Source organism: Rutilus rutilus (assembly GCF_951802725.1).
Source record: "Rutilus rutilus genome assembly, chromosome: 20".
Lineage (NCBI taxonomy): Eukaryota > Metazoa > Chordata > Actinopteri > Cypriniformes > Leuciscidae > Rutilus > Rutilus rutilus.
Genome location: NC_140225.1, coordinates 27,828,005 through 27,855,589, shown reverse-complemented (window position 1 = coordinate 27,855,589; position 27,585 = coordinate 27,828,005). Strand labels below are relative to the sequence as shown.

The 27,585-nt window shown below is 35.9% G+C and overlaps 1 protein-coding gene across 1 annotated transcript in view; it reads right to left on the bottom strand.

Moving 5' to 3' along the window:
* LOC311279930 (CUB and sushi domain-containing protein 1) overlaps nt 1–27,585 on the bottom strand; it is a 682,447-nt gene that overhangs the window by 182,057 nt on the left and 472,805 nt on the right. The window contains exons 8-14 of the mRNA XM_084391753.1: nt 23,659–23,740; nt 23,160–23,284; nt 16,028–16,149; nt 6,331–6,434; nt 5,990–6,102; nt 1,395–1,577; nt 338–664 (exon numbers count right to left, since the gene is read on the bottom strand). Coding sequence (XP_084247879.1) covers nt 338–664; nt 1,395–1,577; nt 5,990–6,102; nt 6,331–6,434; nt 16,028–16,149; nt 23,160–23,284; nt 23,659–23,740 — 1,056 coding nt within the window. The remainder of the gene's footprint in view (nt 1–337; nt 665–1,394; nt 1,578–5,989; nt 6,103–6,330; nt 6,435–16,027; nt 16,150–23,159; nt 23,285–23,658; nt 23,741–27,585) is intronic.

Below are 27,585 nucleotides of genomic sequence, written 5' to 3'. Positions count from 1 at the left end.
TATTTATTTAATTTTTTAGTATGTCCCCATTTAATTAGATAAGAGCTAAACTTGCATGACTGAAAATAGCTGCCCGAGTGCATTCCCAAGATGGCCGCCAAGTGAACTGACTTGCCTTGTAAGGGACTTTGTTATATCCCAGTTTAATATGTGGATATATTGCTTTATAAGCTATTTTTGGGATGATTTCCCTTAAAAGTGGAAACAATGTGGCTCTATGGCATTATCAAACATTACATCAAATCAGCCACATTATTTGTACTCTTAGTAGTACAGAAATTACACACTTTACCTTTAAAAATAATACACATCACAAATATATATATATTGCATTTACTTGTGTAGGTGATATTAAACCCCTTTCCCGTATTCGAGTGGTCTGACTGGAACTCCAAGCGCATTATATGCCCATTACTAGCAATTTGCGAGGGTACATCCTTCCCAGAGAATGTTCCAAATGTGGTGGGCTCCGGCATCCCATCGTCTTTCACAATGAGATAGTCAAACTGGGGCTCCATCTCAAAATCGCTGAAAATGAGATGGATCCGATTGCCTGGCTCGGCTATAATGAGCCACACACAGTTCATGTTGTTTCCGTATTCCTCTGGGTAGTTTGGCGAGAGGATGATGCCTGACGGAGTGGTGAAATTGAAGAAGCAGGAGACTGTGGAGATGAAGACAAATATATATAATTCCATTACAAAGGTCACAATATTTATTTTAGTTCAAAATAGATGTTACTAGGAATGCTATTTTGTCTCTAAAAAAAAAGATGAGAGGAAAGATAGTTCACATAGAACATGATAATGAGTTCTTTGTATGGTGCAGAAATGATGACATGTCAAGGAATTGGTTCAAAGTATGAGCTTTGTCAGGAAAACAGAAAACAAAAACAAAACATCCATTCAAAAGGTTTTCATTTTAACAACAAAACACATTAATGAGACACTGCTTCCTCTTATCGCTGTACTTGACCACTGCATAACAGGATTTTCTCAGATTGTGGGGTGACTTCACTGCTAAATTTAAAATCAGTAAAATAAAGTTGTCTTTTCTTTTCAGTGACAAGCACCTTATTTAAATGTAAATTTAGATTATAGATATATAATATTTTTGTAGATCAGGCATTTATGTCGATCTACAAGCAAACACACAATTTTTATTACATTCCCTCTTGAGTGAGGAGGAGGAGGAACAGTAACATGTTCCAGAAACAGAAATATGATAATTGACCTCTCATACAGCCAACCTGGGAATTGCCAGCATGGACGGACGCCATTCGGCATCATATGTGTCCCTAATCTAGATGTCATGCTTTTACAGCGACGATACATTAATCATTCTAAATGGCAACATGTTAATTATAACCATGCATTTCAGAAAAAGACTCTTACAGACGCAGCTGGGTTTGTTTCCAGACCACTGGTTATTTTGCTGGCATGATATTGTCCTCTCGCCAACCAATTCAAAAGCAGCCTGACACTCAAAGGTCAGCACATCACCGTGTAAAAAACGGTCTCCAGTTCGCTTTCCATATGCAGGGATGCCTGGGTCTCCACAGCCACCTTTCTCAATTTCTGTGGAAAAAAGGGTATATGATTATTTCATTTAAATATGTTGTTTTCAGTCTGGCTATTATTATGGATGTTGTTCTGAGATGCCATATGATGAGTCTAAAGCAGTGCTTTTGCTCTAGAACTTGGATTTTACCTTGAGAATCAAGTGCCGACCCAACAATGTACCACTTACTTATTGTGCAGAAGTAAACAAAAGGTCCTTACCGATATGTATTAATATTAACATGAACTACATACATCCAACAACAGGGCTCCGAACAGGTTCAAGAAACAAAAACAAAAATTGGAAATGAACAACATTTACAGGAACATAAACAAAAACTAAATCAAGCTTAAACGTTCTGAACAGAAACGCTTATTTGAAATTACCATTAACCGGTTAAAAATTGTATTGTAATCGTTCTGTTTAAGATTTTGATTTTGCAGTCAACCAATCATTAATTCAAATGCTATGGCCTATGCAAATGTGAGGTTAACGCATACAACATGACTGAAATACCTGCGCTCAGTGGTCAATTCATCCGATGTAAGTTGCAAGGCAATGTTTTGGCATTAGCTGTTGGATCGCAGGAGTATATTCGAGGATATGTTACCGTGGCAGGTTATATCCAGGGTGGTGTGTTTTGGAAACCAGCGAAAATTGCAGTTTAGTGCGGTATTTGTTCTAATCAAACAGTTTCCGTAATGATGTTACAGAAGGGACACATGAACAAAAACGTTCGGAGTGAACCGATTACATTTTTTTTTTTTTTTTTTTAAGCCCTGCCCAACAATATGTACGAAATATAGCATCAACATACAACCCTCTACAATGCGAGTAAATCACTCGCATAAGCGACCAAATTTCACGAGAGGCGACTTAAAAATGCAGAGCACATGCATGGCTTGTTGACTGAACTGTCATGGTCCCGATCAGACCAGTACTGCGTTGTCACGAAATTTTAAAGTTTATTATTTGCACACGTTTTTAAGCCTTGCTAATTTCAAGCGCAAGAAGACGTGAAAGAGAACTTGCTCGCGCTGTGAGAAGTGTTGTGTGCACAAACTGTGTCCAGAAAGCCGCGTCTGAAAGCATGCGCATACTAAATAAGCCCTCTTTAACATATTCTTATAGTTCAACGGGCAATTTCACACAAAATACTAATAACATTCCCGCTGCTGTCTGTTTTAAATGTTAATCAAACAACAAAGACTCACTGAAAAAATGCTATGTTTTTTTTTGTGCTATTGCTTGTAGTTTGAGTATTGACATTTTTAATTTCTAAATGTCTCTAGAATGTTAATTGAGCTGTGTATTTTGGTATTTTCCTAATTTCTTTAACATAACAATAGCAACATTATCTCCCTCCATTTAAAAGTTGCTACCTATTTATGTTGTTATCCTAATATGATTATTGTCTGTTGCACTTTTATTATTTGCATTTAAGATAGTTTTTTGCGATGCGTTTTTTTTTTTTTTTTTGACCAGACCTTCAGCACATTTTTAAATACTAGTGAGAACTACAAAGATAAGGCTTTATATCTCCAGGAAGTGTTTGGAACGCAGTATAAAACAACAGTGACAAACAAATGATGTTCAGGGAAGAGTTCATTTTTATGTTCACAACTATGGTGTCAGCCAAGCAGCAAGTGCCCTATTGACCCAGCCAGACGATAATCTACAGTGGATGAGTTTCCCAATTGTGGCAAAATCCATAACCTCTACAAGGTGTTAAGAGCATGCCTAATACCATAGGAATTAGTTCAAGAACCCACAAGAATGATAGGCTATCGTGTTAGGGCTGTCAACTCATCATGACCAAGAAGCAAACAGCTCTAACAAGGAACAATGTTAAATAACGCACATAAAGGCAACTGGGAACATTAACAGCTATAGAAATGCTCCGTTAAACATTCACATATATTTTTGTATGGGGTCTGTTAACACACCATTAAGCTAATGTGTTTACCTGCCTTAAGCTCTGGACCAAACAAATCTATTATGTGTCTTATTGACAAAAATGTCACATTTGCCAGGACAAATTATTGTGTACCTTTGACACTGGCAAAAGCAACTAATAAATGACTTGAAATAGCCATAAATGGAAAAGCACTTCTCTGACATTTTCTGTGCAATTAAGTGTAAAATAGTTTTTCAAAGCTCAGTTGTGTTTGGGTTCTTTGGCAATTACTCAAGCATTTTCTTATTTAAAATCTATTAAATGGAGGAATTTTGATGGTTATTTCATTCATGGATATTTTCTTCCCCTGCAAATAGTGTTAGAGTCTGTGGACCTCCAGGAGCATTGTCTATGGCAACAACCAAAACTGTTAAATGGCTGTAAAAAAAAACTAAAGTTCAAGTTCTGACACAAGAAAAAAATTACTTTTAAGTTTATGTCAGCAGCAGTTGAGGCACGAATTAAATTAAATGTTGAATTTAATCGCAAACAGTAGCTCTTTACTAAAAACAAGGTCAGAAAAAAAAAAGCTTCTCGAATTCTCAGACTACAAAAACACAGCGAACAGAGATCGGACAAAGAACATAAACAAAGGCAGACCAATCAAGTAAACAAGAAACAGGTGTTGCAAATGATTCAAACAATGAATCACCATAGAAACTAATGCAAACAAAGGAAACGGAACAGAAAATAGTGCAAAACCCACTCAAAGTCCAATTCAAACTAAACTCAACCGCAGACCAAATGTGACAGTTTTCTGAAGCCATGCAGTAGTTTTGTGAGGGGAACAGAAAGGAAATTAAAATGATTAAATACTGACAATTAGAAATTATTTACACCAAAAAAAAAAGTAGATTTAAGAGTTGCATTGGAGGGGAAGATTTATTCCAGATGAATTCCAGTTAATTGGTTTGGAATGAAATGTAAATAATGACTGATTTACATTTTGAGTATACTCTTTAGAGGTTTGGGTTTAATCATCCACTATGCAATGAGGCTTTGGTCTGTCTGAAGCAGCTCATTGTTGGTGACCACAGTTGGCAGTGTGGCACAGTGACTCAATTTATCATTTCTGTTGAGGGGAAAACAATCCTTTGCCAATCTAAGAACTTTTAAATTAACGTATGAAATGATGAATTTGACATCTACACAGCCTCAAACAAAGTGTCCCACCAGTGTGTCCCAGTGGAAATGTTGTCAAACATGACAACGTGACTAGAAGCACAAGTGTGAAATTGGGTTTACACAAAGTTAATTGGGTTTGTGTCATTGTGCTGGGCTATCCAGACAGTGAGAATTGCTCAATTGTGAGGTTACAGTTCAGAGTGAAGATCGGCTAGGGAAAAACTCTATTTCAAGGTATTAAACAGAACGCTTTGGAAAAACAAGTTAGGGGGTAAAAAAAAAAAAAAAAAAGGATAAACACAAAACAAAAAGACTACTTAATCATGTTAAATTCAATGAAAGTTGTCTCATTATAAATAAGGAAATCTACTACATACTAAAATAATTATATATACAATTTAAATCAGAAAATAAACTAAACTTTAGAACATTGTGAAACAGAAAAAAGTTATGACATAATGAATTAGAAATACTGTGCTAGGTCTAATTGGTGACATTGATCATGTGAATTCCTTTGTTCAAAAGGTCAGATTTTTGAAACACTCAAATAATGCTAGTCAAACCATGATCAGGTTTACCACAAACCTGAGGAGCTTTGAGTGGTCATTAAAGCAAATTCTAAGAAATTCTTGATTTTTTTACATTTTACATTTATTTATTTCAAATCATCATACTGGTAATATATATATATATATATATATATATATATATATATATATATATATATATATATATATATATATATAAAAAAAAGAAAAAAAAAAGAAATGAATACAAAATAGAAACATTTTCATAAGTTTATAATATAATTCAGTAATACTGTATATATTAAATCATAACAGGATGCTAAATAGAATACATTTCACCACACCGTCAAGAGTTCAGATCTTGAGCAACATGTTTACTTGTGTCAATCGATAGCATAAGAAATGGCTGTTGTTGTAGCACATTTTATCAGTTTATCTGTGCATATGTAAATACATGCCTCAATGTATTCTCATATCTGACTTGCTTTGATGCTATTCTCCTGCAGGGTAAACGGCAGGTAGAATATTTCACGCAAGCTTTTCAAACATGTCGGCACAGCACATACGCTGCTCCATTTGCCTTCGATTTGCATACCGTTTAGAAACTGGCACGCTTTAACAACCGAAAGTCACCAAGTCAAACATTTTCACTGTAAAAAAGAATAAATAACACACTTATATTTCTTGGAAAATACGAAAAGGGTGACCGTTTACAGTCCTGTTTCATCACTCTTGTTGTGGGTGGAAATGACCATGGAAATGACCAATGACCAAGAAAAGCAGCAGGTGTGCATGGTTTCCAAACATTACAATGACATACCTTCATATACAGCCTTAAAACCTTGCGATCCGATCGTGTCATCGGACTGCAAATGGAGCCACATCTGGTTGCTCATGCTCACAATCAAATCGGGCACGCTGGATCCTGTGAGACTGGAATAGAGGCACAAAATCTAATTTTATTCTTTCATTTACGTATTCATATGCAGCCATGAAAGCTTAGACATAAACCCAGAGCCTATTTGATGTAGTGGTTGATCTTGAAAGAAAATAATAAACTGTTATTCCATGGAGCATATAGGAGAAGGTATGAAGACATTTGTGAACAGAAGCACATGCATGTTCATAGTTTAAAAAAAGAGAGCTTTTTTCTCTACTCACACATAAAGCACTCTTCGAGCATCACCTATCTTCCCTCCGTCACCCACTGTTAACGTATCGTAGGCTCGCTCAAGGTCAAACTCTTCAAAAGCTAGCTTGATGACCTACAGGGATAAAGGAGAGGTCATGACAAACACCACAGACCAAAAAGCCCAGAGGACAAAGAGGCTGACTCAGAGAATGATCATATTAAAAAGAAGAAGAAGCAGCAAAGCAGGTCAGCCATCGCTCTGAATTCTTTTCCATGGCTATAGGTATGTGTGGCTGATTGCAGGAGCGGCGATGAAGGTGTAATTAAATAATTTTGTTTCATTTAAGACGTGAGATTTTGAGAAGTTCTGCCATGTAAGGTGCAAAGCCTGAGGAAACGGGATGCATGTTCATTTGATGTGATCACAGAAAGAAAATTGGATTCAAGGAGAGATTGCTGTAAAAAAAAAAAAAATCAAGCTTAATTAGGCTATTATCAACATCCTCGTATTTTATTTTATTTTATTTTTCAAATGGGCCATTAAGAACCATTATTCTCATCTATATTCTGTCTCGTCTTTAAATGTGATTGGTGCATTTTTTTTTCTAGTCTATTTTAAAGAGGACAATTTTGTCCTCATTTACTCCCCCTCATGTACCAAACCTGTATGTCTTTCTTTCTTCAGAGGAACACTAAACCAGATGTTATGCAGAATGACAGCCTCAGTCACCATTTGCTTTCAATGCATTTTTTCTTTTTTCTTTTTTATACAATGAAAATGAGAGGGGATTGAAACTGTCATTCAGCCTTTTGTGTTCTACAGAAGAAGAAAATAAATTGGACATAAGTAGGTACATTTTCATTTGTACTACTCCTTTAATATGCAGACACATAAGTAAGCCATTTGTAGGTTGTTTTACCAAAAAAAAAAAAAAAAAAAAGTGTAAACATTATGGCTCTAAGTATCCCAACCAGGGGTGCAACAATTTAACTGCTTAACCACCGTTATGCAATGCATCGTTGAGACAAACGAACTAGCTAGTCACTAGTGTTTCCTGAAACCGTAGTAAAATGGTTGCAACTCTGTCATTTGAACCATGTTCTAACACACCCCTGACAGGCAGAGCAACAATGCTCAATCATTACTCATGTATGAGATGGTAAATAAGCAAGACTGGAAGTCCAGGTGTATCATATGCCCATTACTACTGATCTTCCCAGAGCACATCACAAACATGATTAATTGCATTTAACCATTATATAGTGAAAGTTTATTATTTCCAAGTGTTTGCTAATGTATAACAATCAAGAGTTTTTACACAATTCAAATGCAAGAAGAGGCAGAAGAGATATCGATTTTGTTCGATTTATTCAATTGTCGGTTCTGTCTTTAAGTGAACGTAAAGTTGAGAAAGAAATCGGATGCGTTTCTTCATATTGGTTCCGTGCATTGGTTCCGTGAATTTACCGACGGCAGCCTAAAAATAACTAATTGTCAAACAACAAAACAAAACACAACTTTAACATCTATATTTAATTTTTACAGTGAACACTATGCATGCAGTTTAATTACAATTATTTGTATATTATTACATTTCTGTACCTGAAGACTACTGTTAGCCCAACTATTTATAACTGTTCTATAGTATTTATCTATGTTTTAATTTGTGTTATTATTTGTGTCTGTTCATTTGCCTTTAATAATGTTTGAACTTTCTTACCCGGAGTTTTTGCTGTGGTATCAAAGTACTTAAAGTGTTCATTATGTAATAAATGTGAAGCAAAGTTTCATTTGTCTAAAAAAAAAAAAACATTTTATTTATTTATATATTTTATTCTTTATTTGCTGATCCGAAAAATGATCCGATCAGTGAGTTTTGTGATCCGTTGCACCACACCAAACAACACTAACCATACATGTGTTATAAATATTTTTTTATGGAATAGCACACAGAAACCCTAATACTTGACAGAAAACACTGTAATAGGTGTCCTGAGAACTCACACCTGTCTAGATCTTAGATTGTAAATAGTGAAAAAGCATGTACATTTACATTTAATCCTTTAGCAGAAGCTTTTATCCAAAGCAACTTACAAATGAGGAGAGGAATAGAAGCAATCATACTAACAATAGTGCAGTAGGCAAACAACACTGCCTTGAATTTGATGCGAGCGGCGATTGGCAGCTATCCACATCACGCTATTAGGGAGGATGATATTATTTAGCACATCAGAAGACATTGAGGAGCTATCTGCCTCTCATTCCAACTTCCTAATTGAAAAAGCCCAATATAATTCCACTTCATGTTGAACTTCTAACTTAGAAATGCTCCTGTCTGTTGATATCTCTACGCCAAATGCTAGCCTTGTGCATCCTATGTGCAATTTGGTTGCTATGACATTTCTTTGTTGACATTCAACACCTGCAAAGCTAACAATACTGTTGGCCTTTCGCTGCTTTACAACATCTTTTGTTATTGAAATGCCTTTATGGTCGGTGAAGTATGAATATCCCAAATGCGACTTTGAATGTTACGCAATTTTAGTCTAACAAATGATAGTGAAGCGGCTAACACTGGATACAGCACCTTTAATTCAGTATAATAAACTTTTTGGTAATTTAGTTGTTCAAACATCTAGAATGCGTGCATTGATTTTTATAAAAACATCAGATTAATGCCCTTTACAATTGTGGTGGTAATGTGATGATTTATTCTAATATTAAAAGTGTAATTCTGAAGTTAGCTTCTGATCAGCTTATATCATTCCAACTTTTTCAACTGTATGCAAAGGGGTCCAGACAGCAGAGCATAATGTAACATATAGTATGTGATTTATCTCACTAATAATACATTTATTTAACAAAGGTTTCAGTACAGTGACACATGTACAAAGAAGTCATATTAATGTTATATGATTGGTACAGTGTCCAGGGTCAGTGATTTGTTTGTCAGTGGCAAAGAACAAGTTGGTTGGCTGCATCAGTTTGAAAAGAAAGGAATTGATTCAGCAACACTGAGAAGATCTTGACAAGCAATCTGTATAAAATGTCAGTGCTAATACAGAGTCGTTTGGCGAGACCTTAGACGAGAAGTCTAAAATACAGGCTTTTTAAATTATCCTGTCAAAAGTAAGGAATCTGTTTTTTCTTTCTTTTTTTTACAATAGACTTAGCAAGAGGATAAAAACAGCACTCATGTTCTACATAAACACAATCAGAGAGTGACATGACATATTAATGATTTTTTCCCTGAACCAGCTTGAAAGAATTATTGATTTCTTTATTTTATACAAAATTGAAAAGCCTGACAGCAGCCTTTAAGAGTAGAGTTTAAGAGAAGATGGCTCAGATGCTATTCAGAAATTGCTAAATGGTGTAGTTTTCTTGAGCATTTTCATTCACCCAGGAGAAAAAAAAAAAGTGATAAAGTATGAGCTTACAAATCACAATCAATGTTAGTAACAACCAAGATAGTGTGTGTGTGTGTTTGTGTGTGTGTGTGCGTGTGCGTGTGTGAGCGTGTCTGTGTGTGTGTGTCTGTGGCCATGTACGTCTGATGTTGCTACAGCGCAGACCAACAAAATATGACTCCAAAATGTATGAATGATTATAAACTATTTGGGTCCATATTTCACGTTGATTTGGCAAAGAAATAGGCCATTTACTGGCATAAAGTCCACCTGCACATTCACTAGAAAAGTATTCAAATGAACAGCAGCAATAAAAATAACTGCAGAAATAGTGAGAAATAAATAAATAAAAATGTAATTGAACATTGTTTTGTTTTTTACGTGTAATTAACACAACTACTTAATTGAGGCAACTTCACCTTCCATATCAAATAAGCAAGTTAATTGTTGTTTTTCTGCACTCATATTGCTTTTTAACTGACTTCAAGTCATTTGATTTCAGAAATATAATTTTCATTTTCACCACAGATACTATACATACCTGAAAAGACTACAAATGAAAACTGTTTTGAAGCTCTACATCTTAACCTTCGAACCTACCTCCGAACAGAGGACAAATTAAATTGACCATAAATCGACACACTTCATAAACAAGTGCCTGTGATTATAAGATATTCTTCAGCCAGCTGTGTGATGATGTTGACTCCAGCTGAGGTGCATGTGCTTTTCATTTAATAAAAAGATAGTATAATCTAATAGTAATATCACTAATATAAATTTGGGCCTGAGATATATTTGAGCTAATATGAAAGGCAGCACTACATATTTTATCTAAAGCAATTCAAGGACAGGAACAAATAATTGTATGAGCTAAATCTGAGTTTCATATGTTATGTCAACTTCAGTTTGAGAGTTATATTTTCTAGTAAAAGGTGAGACTTCTTGTCGGCAAATGGCCTATTTTTTTAGATGGACAATAAACATTATCCAGATCAGATCAACATGACAAAATGCTATTGGTTTATAAGCAGACTAATATTACTAAAATGTGAAATGGCCTTAAATCTTAGGTTATCGGCATTCAGAGCATGTTGTGGAACGACCTTCTTGTCTCTGACCATATGCTATGACAGAGACAAAGATCAAGACTGCATTTGTATGACCTTTTGAGGTCTTAACCTGTTCTGAGTGAGTAAATAAATAAATAATATCTGCACATCCAAACTTTACTATCCTTTGGGGCCATGGGTGAAGATTTGTAAAAGGCAGCGAAGTGACCCAACTGACACTAGCATGACAATGACAACATGACCATTGAGTATGTCCAGATTTCATTCATCCTATTCATACTACTGTATAGAACATTCAGTCACACTTTATATTAGGTGTCTTTAACATGTAAAGTACTTGTTTTGTACTTTAAAATTTGTTAGGTATAACGTATTTATTGTTCATGTTGTATTCCAGAACTATTTTGCTGCTTCTGATGTGGGATACGGATGAGGTTAGGGACAGGTTTGGTTTTATGGTTGGGTTTAATAGGTGTGTTTGACTTCGGCTGCAGCTGGCCTTAGTGATTGGCAAGATTTGCCACTTGCAGTCGTGGAAGGGGTTAAAAACGCAGCCGTCAAGTATAGGACACTTTCTGCTTCCTGTGTTGATAATTGTGCAGTTTTTTATTTCTTTATCGCAGATAAAGCGGATTCGAAATTTTGAATTTTACATGCAGCAACCAGATTTTACAGTGGTGGTCAGAATTAATGGCACCCCTGGTAAATATGATCAAAAATGACTGTAAAAAATAAATCTGCATTGTTTATCCTTTTGATCTTTCATTCAAAAAATTCTTTCATTTAAGTAAAAGAATTGAAAGTTCAGGGTAAATCACATTATAAAAGAAATGCTTTTCTCCAAAACACGCTGGCCACAATTATTGGCACCCTGTTATTAAAAACTTTTTGCAACCTCCTTTTGCCAAGATAACAGATCTAAGTTTTCTTCTATAATGACTGATGAGTTTGGAGAATAACTGACAAGAGATCAGAGACCATTCCTCCATACAGAATCTCTCCAGATCCTTCAGATTCACAAGTTCATGTTGGTGCTTCTTCTCTTCAGTTCATCCCACTCATTTTATATAGGGTTCAGTTTAGGGGACTGGGACGGTCATGGCAGAAGCTTACACATTTTTGTGCTGATTTTAATGTTTGTTTTGGACTGTTGTCCTGATGGAAGATCCAACCACGGCCCATTATAAGATTTCTAGCAGAGGCAGTCAGGTTTTGATTTTTTATCTGTTGGTATTTGCTAGAATCCATAATACCATGTATCTGAACAAGAAGTCCAGGACCTCCAGCAAAAAAATAGGCCCACAACATATAAGATCCAACAGTGTATTTAACCGTAGGCATGGGGTACTTTTTATCCCTGTTTGCACCAAACACATCTGGTGGGTTTGCTGCCAAAAAGCCCTTTTTTTTTTCTTTTTTTTTTATCTGACCGTAGAATCCGGTCCTTTTTGAAGTTCCAGTCTTGTCTGACAACTGAATATGCTGGAGTTTATTTTTGGAGGAGCGAGGAGGATTTTTCTTGAAACCCTCCCAAACAACATGTGGGGATGTAGGGGTTGTTTGATAAAAAATTTTTAGGCTTTCTGACCCCCAAGACTCAAGTAATCTCTGCAATTCTCCATCTGTGATCCTTGGAAAGTCTTTGGCCACTCAATCTTTCCTCCTCGCCGTGCATTAATACAATATAGACACACGTCCTCTTCCTGGCAGATTCATAACATCATTAGTTGATTGGAACTTCTTAATTATTGCCCTGATGGTCAAAATGGGGATTTTCAATTCTTTAGCTATTTTCTTACAGCCACTTTCTATTTTGTGATGTTCAACAATCTTTTGATGCACATCAGAACTATATTTTTTGGTTTTACTCATTGTGATGGATGATTAAAGAAATTTGGCCTTTGTGTATCCTCATATTTAAACTCCTGTGAAACAAGAAGTCATAGCTGGACAATTTCATGTTCCTAGTCACCCTGGTGTGCTAAAAAAAGGTAAATATTAATGGGAATATACTTCAGAGATATTTTACTCGTAAACAATTCTACGGGTGCCAATAATTGTGGCCGACGTGTTTTGGAGAAAAATATTTATTTCATAATGTGATTTCCTCCCCAGTTTCAATTCTTTTACTTCAATGAAAGGTTAGATTTTTGCGAATTTTTTGAATGAAAGATCAAAAGGATAAACAATGCAGATTTATTTTTTTACAACCATTTTTTATCATATTTACCAGGGGTGCCATTAATTCTGTCCACCAATGTATACAGTCCCAGTATGCACAAAAATAAAGTGCAACATAAGCCTTAAATGGCAAAAGTGGGGTCTATATTTTTAATCAGTTTTATTGTGATCAACATTACATAATATAACTTTAAGATTACATGAACAGTTTTAACAAAACATGTATTTGTGAGCATTACTGAAGGTGTCAGAATAAATACAAATTGTGTTGTCTGTTAAATAGGAACTATTGAACAAATATTTAGAAGTTTATTTAAAAATCAAAATGTATAAATACATATTTTTTTTAAACTTGCATTTTTACAACACTATGCTGTAAGTGTGTTTTATTGGGTAATCAAAAGTTCTACACGTAATTGCGGACTTAGGCCAAACACCAGATATGTGTCATGTACTGTAGGTAGTCAAGTGCAATGACCGCAAGTATTGGGACTTGCCCACCTATTTATTATGTCACATAACAAGTCACATTCCTGCTGATATAACTGTATCATTTATCTCTTTTAATTCCTTTTATAACAGTTTTAATTTCCCTTGCTTTTATTTCGTGCTTATTTTCTATGCAAAGCACTTTGAAATGCCATAGTGTGATATTTTAATTCCTTTCTATGTAAAGCACTTTGAATTGCCATAGTGTATGAAATGTGCTATATAAATAAACTTGCCTTGCCTTGATATCTGATCATGTGATTTACTAAATGAATGATATAACTCTCCCATTACTCTCCCTGGGGAAGGTGTACGCTGAAATGCATAGGAGAGATATCTTAACGTTTTGTATGTAGCCATGTCTTATATATATATATATATATATATATATATATATATATATATATATAGCTTTCTTCTTATTATTATTATATTTTTTACTATTTTACTTTGAAAGAACTTTAAACACAGCAGCATAATACACTTGCCAGTCCTGTGAGAAGTTGTAAATAAATTTTCACAGTTCATTTAAGAAAAAGAATGGCTAACTGAATATTTATTCAGTTATATTATTAATATTTATATATATATATATATATATATATATATATATATAAAACATAAAAATACATTGCACACAAATATTGAGATAAATATTAATTCTGGGATAGACTATGACATGAAGGATACAGGTGATGCTGGCTTAGAATTTGGTCAAAAGAAACTACCACTCTGAAGAAATACTATGTTTAGTATTTAGATAGACAGCTCACCAGGCTTTGGAACAGAGCCTTTCGGGTTCAGCAAAAGCAGAAAAAAATGCACAATGTGAGATAAATTAAAGTCACATCTTTTCATCATAAGATCAAAGCGAAAACATGTGGCCAGGAGTGAAAATATACTGGTTGTGACATGGCTGGGATTTTATGCATACGACAGTCAAGTCTGTTTATGATGGTCGCCAACAGGTACTTTCAATTTACTGGCATGTCACTAAGATTTTACAGTAGTCTATCATCTGTATGACTAATTATACACATCCAGTTCCAGAGGGATGGATTTTATACATCAAATGTTTTTTGCTGCAGAATTGCATGGATACCAAGACAACATGTTCTAAAAATCAGTTTTAGAAAGTAAACTACCTCAAACCAAGATACATTATGTGTTCAAAAATATATGTCACCATTAGGGTTGGAATTAAGGCTCCAAAACAATTAGAGCTCCAAAGAAAAAGAAAAAAAACATGAAATTGTATTCCCTTTATCTGAGAAACCAACATTTCAAACAAACACTGTTGCCAAGCTTATAATAAAAATAATCAAGGAAAGTTTTTAACACTAAAATAACACAATAAATAATATTAATAATATTTCAAATATTTCAAATATAAAAACATAATAATACATTTTCCTATCTGCTATATTGTTCTACTCAAGTGGCTAATATATCTGTAGGGTGATGGAAATGAATCCTTAAATCAGAATTCACTCAAATATTTTCTACTCGTTCACAGAATTCTATCGCCATTTTTTATTTTAATTTTTTTAATCAGAGATGTGATACATATATTGCAAATATTCACTACCATTCAAAAGTTCGGTGTCAGTAAGATTTTTGTTTGTTTGTTTCAGCAAATACTTTCCTTCAGCAATTATGCATTAAAAATGTGATTAAAGACACTTTCTTATTTCAAATAAATGCTGCTCTTACTTAAAATACTTTCTAATCATCAATCAGTCACAGTTTTAACAAAAACATTAAGCAAAACAATCGTTCTCAACATTGATAATAATAAGAAATGTTTCTTGAGCACCAAATCAGCATATTAGAATTAATTCTGAAGGTTAATATGGCAGCTGTGCTATCACAGGAATAAATGACATTTTCAAACTGCAATACTATTTCACAATATTACTGTTTCTACTGTACATAAGAGACTTCTTTCATACTTGATGTTTCATCCAGCCCTAAGCACAAAGCTAAATATCTAAAACGTAAACAGTGTTATAATGTTACATCATTTTACAGTAATTTCAAGATCTGCGAGTAAACTCAATAAGGTAACACATACACAAACATTTCCAACATTAAAATCTGCCAAAGAAAGATGCAAAGCATGGGGAGCAGGATAGCTCCTTTTTACTCTAATGTTATTTTGACTGTCTTTGTTTGGTCTCGATTTAGTAACAAAAGCATGAGTCACTCTCATGGTGTGTGTTGAGTTCATGCTGGATTGTATTAACTGTCACTCTTGCCACAGAGCTGAAGATGTGTGGCTGAACCTAATCAATTCTGGAGAAGCAGTAATAGCCAGAGACAACCAGGGCAAGAGGTTGACAATTATGCAAACACTGTGGACTGCAATGCAAATGTCCTCACAAATTATCTTTAAGATTATTTTTGACATTTATGCAAGGTCCTATTCAATTATTTCTTGGAGGCTATTCAAAAGCATATCATGTTTTGTTTTGGCAGATTAAAACTGAACCATAAGCGTGTTTTGTGGAATTGTATACTCATATGACTTGGAGTCAGCCTTAGGTCTCAATTTAGATTTAAATTACAAACGTACCTTTTCTGGATCCACCGCTGTTATGACCCACACGCAGTGTGCGTTATTCTCATACTGGACGGGATAATTTGGAGATGTTATGATGCCTTTGGGGCCCCGCAGATTAGAGCCACAGGTCCTAGCTGTTGAGAGTGGTAAACAGTAAAGTGTATGTCAATTTAACAATTGTCATGTGTTTTGTAGTCATAGCTGTTGCTGTTGAAAAGGAATGCAACATTTTCATAATCATCAGTAGAAATAAATGGAATATAACCAGAATGTCATCACTACAGCTTTGTCAGATGCCCAGAGAAGCTTCTTAGGAAAAAGGAAGGCATACACATATGATACACAAATGAATGTAATAAGCACAGCAAGATCGCAAATCAAACAGCTGTGTTCTGTCTCTGCATGTCTTTCAGAAACCAAACCAGCTCTCTGACAAGAGTAGCCTTGTAATCAACTAACAAACATATACATTTTCAACTACTTGCAGATATATATATGTATCTAAATGTTACATATAATCTAGTTAAATGTTTTATACTTTGTATGATATGTACATATTCGTCTCACTCTCTCTCTGAGACGCCATTTCTGCAGGTATATTCTTTATAATTGTATTAGTAAAAGTATTTTCTTTTTTTTTCTTTGTTTCTTTCTTTCAACTTCCGTGTTCTTTAATCAGCTGTTTATTGAGTCAGACTCCTCTTATTTAAGGTTGTATGACATTACTCAGTAGGCTACACAGAGTTTTTTGTAAAAAAAAAAAAAAAAAAAAAAAACATATATATAAATATATATATAAATACAGAAGAAAACAGATAGGCTGTAAAATCATAGACGTAACGGTCTTCTCAAGTAATTGTACAAACTTCTGGGTAAACCACCTCCGGTTTTATTCGAAAACAGATACGAATAATTTTGATATTGTTACAGATATATATACAGATAGAGATATTGGCTCCGCTGCACACCAGAAAGTGGTAATTCGATAAGCATAAACATAATTAGTGAAGAAATTGATTTTAGACTTTTTTTATATTGAACTGATAAGCATATATATGAAATGTCTATATGTATATATAAATATATATATATGAAATGTCCCTTGCTTAACCCTTTTTTCCACACTGAGCTTGTCACATTGTATTATGGGATTGCCTTGCCTTCTCCATGCAAGGCTGCCTTAAAATTTAGCCAACACTAGGTGTCTTAGAAGGCATGCAGCTTATAATGCTGCCTACCTTTGAGAACAGTCTGAGTTGAAAAGTGTACCTACGATGCCTGAAATGCTTCCTACGTACACAGCTCACTAGGTTTTCGAATATATATTTCCATCCTGCCCCACACTAAAAGCACTTCCTTTGAACACATACAGCTCTCAGGACATGAGCTAATCTATTTAAGGTCATGCCTCAGAATAACTTGACTCAATCATTGACAAATTCAAGGTATTTTTTTTCCAACCCTATACTGTGCCAGGGTATTAACTGCTTCTCCCTTGTGTTTAGTCAGGGATTTTCTTTGACAGCTTAAAAGAGCAGCCCTGCTCCATTACTGTGGCTTCACTGGCTTCTCCACAGGGTACTAAGGAAGATTTGGATAGGTAGAGATGTGAAGAGATTACGTAGCAGGCATTCTCAAATAGGGAAATTGCTGGGTTCTTTACTGCAGAAACTACTGTGTGAAAATGAGTTCAGAATGTTTTCCAACCAAACAAACCTACAGACAGTTATCGTCTCAGAAACATCAACCACCAAACTAGAATTTCCTGAAGGAAATAGGAGTGCTTGCAATGCAGCAAACTAACAGTGTTAAAGTTTAGGAAGTTTTAGGTTAAGGTTTTAGCTAGCAACAAATGGTTAAATATATGCAAATATATGCATTCATCTCAGGACAAATGGTTAAATATATTCAAGGAAAACATAACTTTTTATAAAGTATAAAAACATATAATTTGTATACATCATTTTAAATAAGTAACAATTTTGGGAAATCTTTAAGTGTAAAGTTTCCCCCAAAAAAGCATGAAATTATCTCCTAAACAGAGTATGAAGGGAGCCTGCTAAGTATGCAGGCTTAAATGGCACAGGCTTAGTCAGTGGCGGCGCCAGGGAGGAGCTAGGTGGTGCTGTAGCTCCCCCTATAATAGCCATAGCACCTGCCCAGCACCCCCAATAAATGTCTGTAATTTTTATATTTATATTTTAATGTCATGTTTGAATAGTCTTTTTCATGTTGTTAAAAATAGGAATTAAATAATAATTTAAAAATCGCGAGCGGGTGCGGGCGCCGTGAGCGCTGAGCGAGCAGGAACGAGTAACGTTAGTGACTGTTGTCGTCGAAAAAGATGGATAAAGCAAAAAAGCTGTCGGGGACTAAAAATAGAAAAAGAAAGAGGAAAAAGGAGATGGCATGTCAATTGATGCGACAGCAGCTAAATAAGTGGGTGGTGAAAGGCAACAGGTAGGATTTAAAGTGTGACGTCCAGGCATGTAGGCTACTGGCCATCGGGACTACCGGGAGATTCCCGCTTTTTGGGCCGATACATCTCATACTTTTTTCTTTTCTTTTTTGTCTTAACGGCCCATAAAACTCGTACATCGGCGGCCCATTCGTTTTGTTTTGCTTAATTGGCGGTGTATGGGTTAGTGCCGGTGTAATGCATGGTTAAAAAAAGTCAGCGTTAGTTGTTTTTTTTCTGACACCCCATGAAACACGTAGATCAGCGGCCCATTCGTTCTTTTCTTGATTGACACTGGCCTGCCCCAATCACATCTTTAATGTGAAGTATAGAAATACACTCTTTCAAGTATAGAAATTAGTACAAAACTAATTATGAAAGTTTCCTTTATTTTTCAGTGCATTTGTTTTACAATATATGGCTATTACTATCATGGGATTAATATTATAACTATTATTATGTAGTAGTGTAATGTAGACTGACACTGTAACTAAAAGAGGTTTGAATTTTTCTTTGTTTAATTTGCACACTGAATATGGGTTGGAGCTTTTACTTTTTAACTCTCAAAGTGCACCAGATTGATGATTGCAAAATTTTTTGCTGCATACCCCTCTGACACTGGGTAGTTGCGTCCCTGTCTATAGCCCTTGCGTTGAATACTTTTACATATATATACAGTATATATATATGCTTATAGTCACGGAACGAGTATAGTTAATGTGGGCGTGTACGCATGTGTAGGCCTATACCAAGGGTGGTCCAATTCGCATCCCTCCATAATGAAACGCCCCAAAATTCAAAGCACCTTCTCTTAAGTGTTGAGCATCCCCATAGCACCTGCAACAGAAAATCTCTGGAGCCGCCACTGGGCTTAGTCAACTGCAGATGTTTAATAGTCAGGTGTTTGGGGGGAAAAAACCCTAACAGAATGTTTTACAAATATGAATATTACGAATGCTTTGCAAACACTGTCATAAATATAGCAATTTCTTTTAAGGTTTCCTTTTGCAGAGCATACTGTTTGAAATCAACATAGATGGAGTCACGCTCGCATTTAAACATGAACCTATAAATTAGTGACTGTGGTTAAAGATGAGCTTTAAAAACATGATAGCTGTGATGTGTCTGGCATGTACAATGACCACTTTCATGGTCTGTATACTTGCAAATTGGTGTTATAAGTGCAACTTAATTATCAAAGTAGCATAAAGTGATCAGCTTGAGCTTCTCTTTCATTTACAGGTACTCTATAATTAACTCAAAACATCTCTTGAGATTCTCTTTAAGACCACCACTAAGAAAAAAACAAAACAGAGAATGACTAAATCACAAGGCTAAAGTGTCTTTAACTTCCTGTTTTATACCATCACTCCCTTAACATATAACAGGAAGAAGGAAAGGAAGGCATTTAAGGCTTGTCTTTAAAAAGGTTACTTGGCACTGCTGAAACAAAAAGTGTCTGGATCAATCAGTGATCGGCGAGAATTGTGCGAGGAAATTGTCAAACATGGTTACTCTTCCGTCTGCCGCTCTGACACACTGCCTTATTTCATTTTGATTAATGTCATTTGGAGGCCTGTGTCCTCTATGCCTTTCAAAACAGCCACACTCCAGGTCTCATCTTAAGGGTATATCTAGCCGCATGACCGCATACATCTAGCTGCATGAGATAAGGTTTCTGGAATGTCAAAAAAACAAACAAAAAAAAACATTACTTTCTTTTATTATGAAGAATTGCATCAACCTTTTTGTATTCCTCAGGTCTTATGGTGTGTTGAAGTCATGTCATAATTACCATAACTATGAGATCACGAATATTAAAACCTCTACTCATATTATATAGCTGATGTTACCTGATGAATTAGGCCCTCTATGTAGAGAATCATATATATTTAAATTAATGTAATGGGTTGAAGTATTTTCCTGACATCAACAACTATCGTTCATAAACTATTTTTACATAAAATATATTACATTGTAAAATGCATCATTAAACTGTAACTTTGCAGATTTTCAACCCGATTTGTATAAGAAGGCTTATATGTAAATTAGCAATGTTTACTCGTTCTCCATGTTATCTGGACTGATAAATTCACGTTTATTCACCTTTGACAGCTCAGGGGCTTTCGTGAAAAAGAGTTACTGACTTAAACCCCGATTCCCTGAAATGAGGGAACGAGACATTGAATGAATCACGCTATTGCCTTTGAATAGCCAATGGCGTTCAAGCCCACAAAACTGGCATGGCTCCTATATAACATGGCGCTGAAGGCATTTCCTCGATGAATCTTTCGACTGAATAAGCCAGTCACAAAAACCCTGAGCATAAGTAACATGGCATAAATGCAACGTCTCGTTCCCTCATTTCAGAGGTCACGTCAATAACCGGACATGTTCCCTTTCAATATTGGTTTCTCAACATTGCATCATCTGATGACGCTATGGGGAACGTAATCTAATCATGGCATGTTCTTGCGAAGTGTGCTCAGCAAAGCGGCACCCCTTGTGTTGTCATTCCCCTTGTAGCACGCGCAAGTGACGATTCTCTGTCAACCAATCAACGTTCTGCAGTGAGTTTAGCTCCACCCTGTAGGTACCAGACAACTGTGCTAAGTACCCCAACAGAAGGGTCCCAAAAAAGTGGTACGGTACAGTTCAGTATTTTGGTACCATTCACAACTTCTGAGAATAGAAGCGGAAATAATTGTGTACCGTCGTACTGCGTACAATCGACAATGATTCAACGAAGAAAAGAGGCTTCAAACTTGCAGATTTGAAGGACAAAAAATCAGAGGAAATGCTGTTCAGCGCAGTGTTATATAGGGGGCGTTGCCACCCCAGATTCATGCGCTTGAACGCCATTGGCTATTGCGAGGCAATAGCGTGATTCAATCAGGCTTCAGTATTTCTAGGAAAAAGGTGTTTCCATCACATTGAGAGACTGATTGAAAGGGAACTACAGATTATACTTCCGAATTCTTGCATCCCTGCCCACGGAAAGTCGAATCGACAGAGAGTTATTAACAGAGCAGTTATTCTGAGGGTAAGTTTACTAAAAATTGTATCAAACTATGTCTACTCTTTAAACAGTGTTATGGTAAAAATTTAAAGCTATGTCAACAGCTTTATTACCTGTATGGACAACACTTTACTTCGAGGATTGGGCAGAACTGGTGGAACGGTGTTACAATATATTCAGTTCCTGAGATATTTGGTCCCATTTGATGGCGCATGCATGAATATTGATGAATTACCCGTTGTGGGAGTGTCCTTGAGACAACGCGCAAACGAATGGAACTGAAAATATTAGTGCATGCTCCTCAAGTCACACTTTGTTTAATGGATTATTTTGAAAGGGTAATAAAGTTTCAATGTTAATCATAAACTGCAACTGTTTACATTTTCAAAACAATTAATAGTTTGTGTAATATGATAAATCACCTGAGCTGTTTTGCCTGATTAATTACAGGCATTCAGGTAACGCAAGGATACAGCAGAGCAAATATGAGTGAATAACCTATGGTGCTAGTCTAGGCTAATACATTTTACTTTTAAGCGTTTTACGTGTTTGGTCTTTTTTTTTTTTTTTTTTTTTTTTTTTTGGCTTTAACATTCATTTGAATAGTTTGTCAACAACAATGACTCAAAACAACTTCCACAAGTCTATCTGCCATGTAAGCTACCCTAGTTTGATTATTCTGTGTCATCCTTAATTTCTCGCTCATTTTGTAGATAGCCAGTATTTCCCAACCTCCACAAGCCAACAAATAAGCCTCAAGTACCCCTTATCAACACCATATTAAAATGTTTTTCTCATATTATACTGGATATTATGTATCATTAAAGTCACAAAGCTTTAACAAAGCAACATCAAAATCTTTCCACATACCCCTGGTTTAGACACTCCTCATTCTTCCTGATGAAATTAAAAGAGCCGAAGAAAAATAGAAAATGAAAAGAAAAACTTGAATTTAAAAGCTGCTTCTGGGTGCTAACACGTGCTGCACTGATTTATACACAATAGATCTGTTCCAAAACCTAATAAGCTTCTCTGCTCTTTATTGCCTTCTAATTGATGCATCCTGAAATAGAATCTCATAAGTGGTTGCTTTGCAATTTGTGGGATCCAACAGAGTGCATATGCAATAGCAATACCGTATAATAAATGTACACTATTTTAATGATTTTCTTTGGCATTTAATGAATTATAAATATTTTCAATCATAAATACCCCCCCCCCCCCCCCCCCCCACACACACACACACACACACACACACACACAATGCATTGTGGAATTCACTTCTCTGCTACATAAGAATATATTAATTCTGCCCATTTCTATTTATAATGCTGACTACATTTTGGAACTGCTTTTGTGTTGGAAGCATTCCCATGACGCCTTTAAATACTGTCGTGTAGGGAGTAGGGAGCTCCCCAGGTTTTGGAACAGGGCTATAGTCGTCAAATAAAATATCTTAAATGCATAATTCAAAAACAGACATGTTCTTTGACATATTCACATGTGCTAGTGAGGTCTTTGTTAAATCAGTGTGGCACAACCGTTCCTACGAGTTGTGTGGTCTTACTCCCCACTGCCATGCGCTACACATCTCACTTAACAGGATCTGACAACATCCCTACAGAAAGTGTCTGAGCAGGGGAAAAGAGACCCATATTTGCACTTACTCCGACAGATAGGCCTGTGGTCACTCCAGGCCGCCAGGGTTTCAGTCACTCTCTGGCAAGTGATGCTCTTTGATCCCTGCAGTACGTAGCTGTCGTCACAGGAAAACTGGATGCTGGCGCCGATCCTGCCGAGGTTGAAATGACCGTCAGAGAACGACCAGCTTTATGAGTCACATCAGCCCCAGACCCTCTATGTCCCTGACCAATTCCTTCTTTTGTTAGATGAAAGCGGTTTCTGTCCAACATCTATAAACCGCTTGTCTCTTCTATTTTCAGAATCACTCACATTAAATGCAGAACATGTAACAGCCCTTGGTTTTTCCTTTAAGGGCATTAGAAACCCACTTAGTAGCAGTGACCAAAGGTCTTGGTGGTAATGGCCTATCGGTATAGGAGTTCAGACAGTCGTGTCAAACAGCAGGTCCAGTCCTGATTAAAGCAGTGTCATGCAGTTAAAAGGATAAATGCAGCAGATAAGAGAACAAAAAAGAGGACCTACTGGAAGCTGGAGCCAATTCTTTTCCCATTCTCAGGAATCCCTGGATCTGGACAAATGTCTGCAGCCATCCCCCCTTGGCTTACTGCATGAGAGTGAGAGCGTGTAAGAGAAAGAGAAAGAAGACAAAAACAAAATGAATGAGACAGTACGTGTGATAGTCAACTGGTGTGTGTGGTATTCAAATCCAAGACAGTGTATCAGAAGGATCTCACCAGAATTGAAGTTATTCTGGTTTAATTTCAACCAAAAATCAAAAGAAGCAAATTGGAATGATATTGTTTAAAGCAAATAAAACCTATTTTAGTCCCATTATCATTTTTGTGACAAACATATTAGCACCAATATCTCATTCTAATTACTATGTATTGTAGTGAATCCCTGAACCGCATGGTGTATAAAAAAAAAAGCATAACATCATAACATAAAGTTGTCATTTCGATATATCTCATTATTTCGACATATCTCGTTATTTCGACATAAATATCTCGTTATTTCGACATAAATATCTCGTTATTTTGACATAAATATCTCGTTATTTCGACATAATAAGGGGACATTCTAATATGCATTAAGCCACATTTAGTGTTCTTATAATGGTTTTCTATGAGAGGAAAATGCTTAACGTGAAATTAAACGCGTTGCGTTCATATTCTGGACTCATCTGATTTTTTGTAGTAGACTATACTTTATTATGATTTTAGTATCATAATGATTAATAATTATCCGTGAACTTGATAAATGTTGATGATATGTTTTACTATCAACAAACAAATTGCTTTCAACTTATGTGTGCAAAATTCAGAATTCAACGAATGTGCAGCAATTTATACAAATAGAGACATTTTTGTGAATACAATGTTTTATTTTGTATTAGTGATCATAATTTGCGCATGCAACAAAGAAGATGTACAGGTGACACGCGTGCATTTATTGACGTCTTTTCTGAGTCGATCTCATTTGAGTATATTCGGCAATGCTTAACGTGTAATTAAACGCGGGTTGAGTTTATATCATCAGATATCATCAGATTTTTTTTTGTACATAGTATACTTTATTAGTATGATTTTTACTGTGTTTGGTCAGTTGATAACACTGTCTGTCTCTTTATGTTAAGGTTTGTATTAATTTCGATATGCCTCTAGGGGGCAGAATAAGACAGGGATTTAAAGAACGCATTGTAGTTATGTTGACCTACTGTTTTCATAACACTGGATATTCTACCTATTCATACTTTTCTAGTAAAGACAGGGGGTGGTCTGTCAGGATCAACATGAAGCTATCAAGCCACGCCCTAGCAACCATTTAGACCATCTTAGCAAAAAGTTCCATAGACTTCCCCTGAAAGAGGTCAAAGGGATATCTTTGGATAGAAGTGTCATAGAAACATGATCTGATTGAACATGGGCTGATTTGACTCGGAGCAGTGAACAGCAAATCACAAATCACCTTCAACACTTCCTAGCCATACCCTAGCAACCACTGTCGAGCATCCTAGCTAGGGTGCACCCCCTGTCTTTATGACACTCTGATCCAGAGTTGTGTTCAATACAAAAGTCCTATGTAAGTTACATAGTAGGATAAACACATTTGTCCCTGTTTCATGGGTCGTCCCTTCACCATCTATGGGACAACTTTGGGCAGCTCTTGCCCCCAAGGAGTACAACTTACACTGCATTGTGAGGTATGTTCTTACAGAGCCTGCCAGCTTCTTTAAATGTGGTAACCCATATGTTTCTACAAAATCCACGCTCAGAGCTATGACTCACCAAAATCCATTGCAATGTTAAGTCTATGGGATTTTGTGCCCAATTTCTCGCCCGCCAGGTGAACATGGTACGCCCGATCGCTTTTAAAAGATATAGCACACCTCTCCTCAATAATCCGCACGATTTGACGCCTCATTCATGGGTCTTTGACAAACAGGTCTAATGCAGGAAACTATTGCACAAAATAACAAAAGTTACAGCGTTATGAGCCTAAAATGTGGTATTTGCCTATTTTTCACCAATAAAGAGTGGTTGTACCATGTCAATGACCTGTCCACTTGATTCCTGGTGTCAGAATCATATGAAAAAGTGGGTTCATTTGTCTTTGTATGTTGTGTGGTTCAGGAGATATGAAAATCTGCATTTTTCGCCCCTAGCGATGACATCACTTCAAGATGGCCGCCAAATGAACCGGGACATTAGTTGACTTCGGCAACATAAACAATTCCTAACTAGACACCATCAGGGTCCCAAAAAATCAGGTTACAAAAAAATGCGAAATGTAACATGGGAACCTGTTTCTCCTGCTAGACTAATGGTTTATTTAAAATATGTGTTTAATAGCTTTTTTTTTTTTTTTTTCTAGTTATTATGAATGAAGACCAGTATCACCAATACCAATACTGATATTAATGTGTCTATTGGGGTAGCGGTTACACGACAACAATGTACTAAAAACAGAAAATCAAAACAGAAAATTTTGCGTTTCTTGTGTACAGACAACAACGTTGTCACACGGATCAGAAAAAAAAAAAAAAGACTAAAAACGCTGTACTATTTATGCCAGGCCTGTAGTTGGCAATGTCACTTTATAAATTAACACTACGTGCTTATAGACTGAACACGTAATACGCATGACATCACTGTTTTCACAAATTCGCGTTTTTGTAGTTTACACAGAGATGAAAACAGTTTGATTGGCGTTTTCAGAAGTTTTCAGGCCCCTGAACTCTGTTGTCATGTAAATGAACGACCAAAACGCATAAAAAGTTTTCAGTTTTTAGTTGAAAATGGTGTAAAGTAAACGGCCCCTTAAATTGATTTTTGACACTAATTATAGCCATTCAATATTGAAGTATAATTGAAAGCCATCATTTTTAGCATTTAATAGGCTTTAAAAAAACATTACAACTTTTAATTTAAGTGAACATAAAACATAAAACATTAGCTGTGCCATTCATATAGCAGGGTTCAACGCTAAGTACTTTTTTTACTGACCCAAGCGGGCCTGCCAAAATTTTACTGGAACCACCACTAAATAAATGCTGTGTTCGAGACTATGTTGGAAGTGGGAATATCAGAGTTGAAAAGTCCAACTTCTGACCTCAGTGTTCAAAGTCAATCACACGTCTACTTCACATGTGGATCACATGATATCGCCATGACACAAGGAGTGCATTTTGTGTCAATTATATGGCAAATAAATAAATAAATAAATACATACAATGTTCAAATAGCATACAATGCTGGCGTTCGCTTTGAAAAATCAATGCTATATGCTCGCTGGAAGCAGGTCTTGCTGCCATCTTGGAAGTGCTGAGGTTGGGTAAATCGATCTGCCCTGAGTTCACAGGTCAGGTGTCCGATTTCGAGCGGAGTTCCAGATGTTATTTCCAAGTAGGAGGTGGGAACAATCAGAATTCCGAGTTGTCTAAAATGCAGCATAACACACATACGATTGTCTCCAAACTCTTTATTGTCATTTAAGACTTTTTAACCCATTTAAGACTGTGTTAATGAGGATACTTGCCAAAATTGGGAATTCTGACATAATTTTGTTGTTTTTTTTGTTGTTTTTTTCAAGCGTGATAAGATGCAAAAGATAACTCATGTGCGAGTTTGGGCACTCAGAGAGCCACTTCATGCGGTAGTACCGCATTGAGTTCTATTTGTCGATTTTTATGGTTTAAAATCACTTGAGTAAATAAACGTGTGTTCATACACTGTAACGCTAGCCAAAGGATGCCAGGGGGAAAAAAAACAAATAAAAACAAATGCTGCATTAATTTTGACATCCCTAGCACATTCCTATTAAATTAAACACATGTATAATGCTCATCAGAATGCCAGCAAAGATTGCATTTACAGTTTGAATATCTATTCCTGTAGAGCTGACAGGGGATTTAGGTAAGCTCAAGGCTATTTCCCATAAAAAGCAAAG